The sequence below is a fragment of the Saccostrea echinata genome, unplaced genomic scaffold (assembly GCF_033153115.1).
Source record: "Saccostrea echinata isolate AGI-Se365-2 ecotype Australia unplaced genomic scaffold, CSIRO_AGI_Sech_v1 ptg000018l, whole genome shotgun sequence".
Lineage (NCBI taxonomy): Eukaryota > Metazoa > Mollusca > Bivalvia > Ostreida > Ostreidae > Saccostrea > Saccostrea echinata.
Window position 1 is genome coordinate 3,285,096 of NW_026889767.1, and position 1,057 is coordinate 3,286,152.

General features: G+C 32.5%; 1 protein-coding gene across 1 annotated transcript; it reads right to left on the reverse strand.

Moving 5' to 3' along the window:
- Positions 1 to 457: 457 nt before the first annotated feature.
- Positions 458 to 1,057, reverse strand: LOC133189444 (uncharacterized). Its single transcript, XM_061324817.1, has one exon. The coding sequence runs from the start codon at positions 1,046 to 1,048 to the stop codon at positions 458 to 460; it is 591 nt and encodes a 196-aa protein (XP_061180801.1). The 5' UTR covers positions 1,049 to 1,057.

Here is a 1,057-nt window from a genome sequence, read left to right on the forward strand (position 1 = left end):
TATCATTGGAAAGATAGATGGTACATATGTTGCAAAGGCCCGTGTACTAAGAAACAAAATACATGTAAATATTTATTCAACACAAGATGCTGGAACTCAATAACCTACACCTTATGTCATGTTAGGATATTTATCAACCTAATTCTTAGTTGACTTTCTACACCTTGAGTATCTCTGATGTTTCTTTTTTTTTTTTTTTTTTTTTTTTTTTTTTTTTTTTTTTTTAAGAATACTTGCTTTTTCAATCAAAGAAATCCGCCTAAAAAAAATAACGCACCAGCATTTCCATAACCTTTTTGACAGAGATTTTATATAGATTATTAAATTTAAAATGGAAATCCGCCAAATAGTTTAAAAAAATCTTTATTTTAATTCTATTTTCACTATCAAATTCGCCAAATAATTATATGTGAGCCTTCACAATTGTATTTGATAGAAAGATCCGTTATAACATACCCTAGAGCTCTGTTTGTAAGCGGATCTGTTTATCTGTGTTTGCATTCACGGTATATTCTAATGTCCTTATGCTGTTTGCGAGACTGGATAGATTTGACTTCATTTTGATTAATGCCTCGTTATTTGTAGTTTCATTATGTTTAAGAATGTCTAACATGCTAGTCAAAACATTTTCGTTTTCTTGGAAATGTCGATGAAGGTTGGCTATTTCAAACTGGTTTGAGGCAAAAGCACTCAATGATGTCTGTACTTCTCTCAGTTTTCCTAGCATTTCTTGTATTTCCAGACTGTGCCTGTGGTCTTGTTTATTAATGCTCAACGAAGCACCCTTAATTTGGATTGAAATATCTTGGAATTGTTTCAGAGCTGTTTTGTAAACTTGGAGCAGTTTTTGGTCTGTTGAATTCATGTATTCGATTTCTTGATCGTATTTCATTTGAAGCAGATACCTTTGCCTCTTCTCCTCTGCTAGTTGCTTTTCCAGTGCATCTAATCTCTCTGAAACACTTGGATGATGAGTCTGGTTTAGGTTAATTAGAAGTCCCTTTACCCCGAGTATGAATACACTAAAGATAAGTAAGTGTACATTCATGTTGTTCCA

Bases quoted from the DNA above. Each gene is read 5' to 3' on its own strand.
- LOC133189444 (XM_061324817.1), bottom strand. From the start codon at position 1,048: ATGAATGTACACTTACTTATCTTTAGTGTATTCATACTCGGGGTAAAG.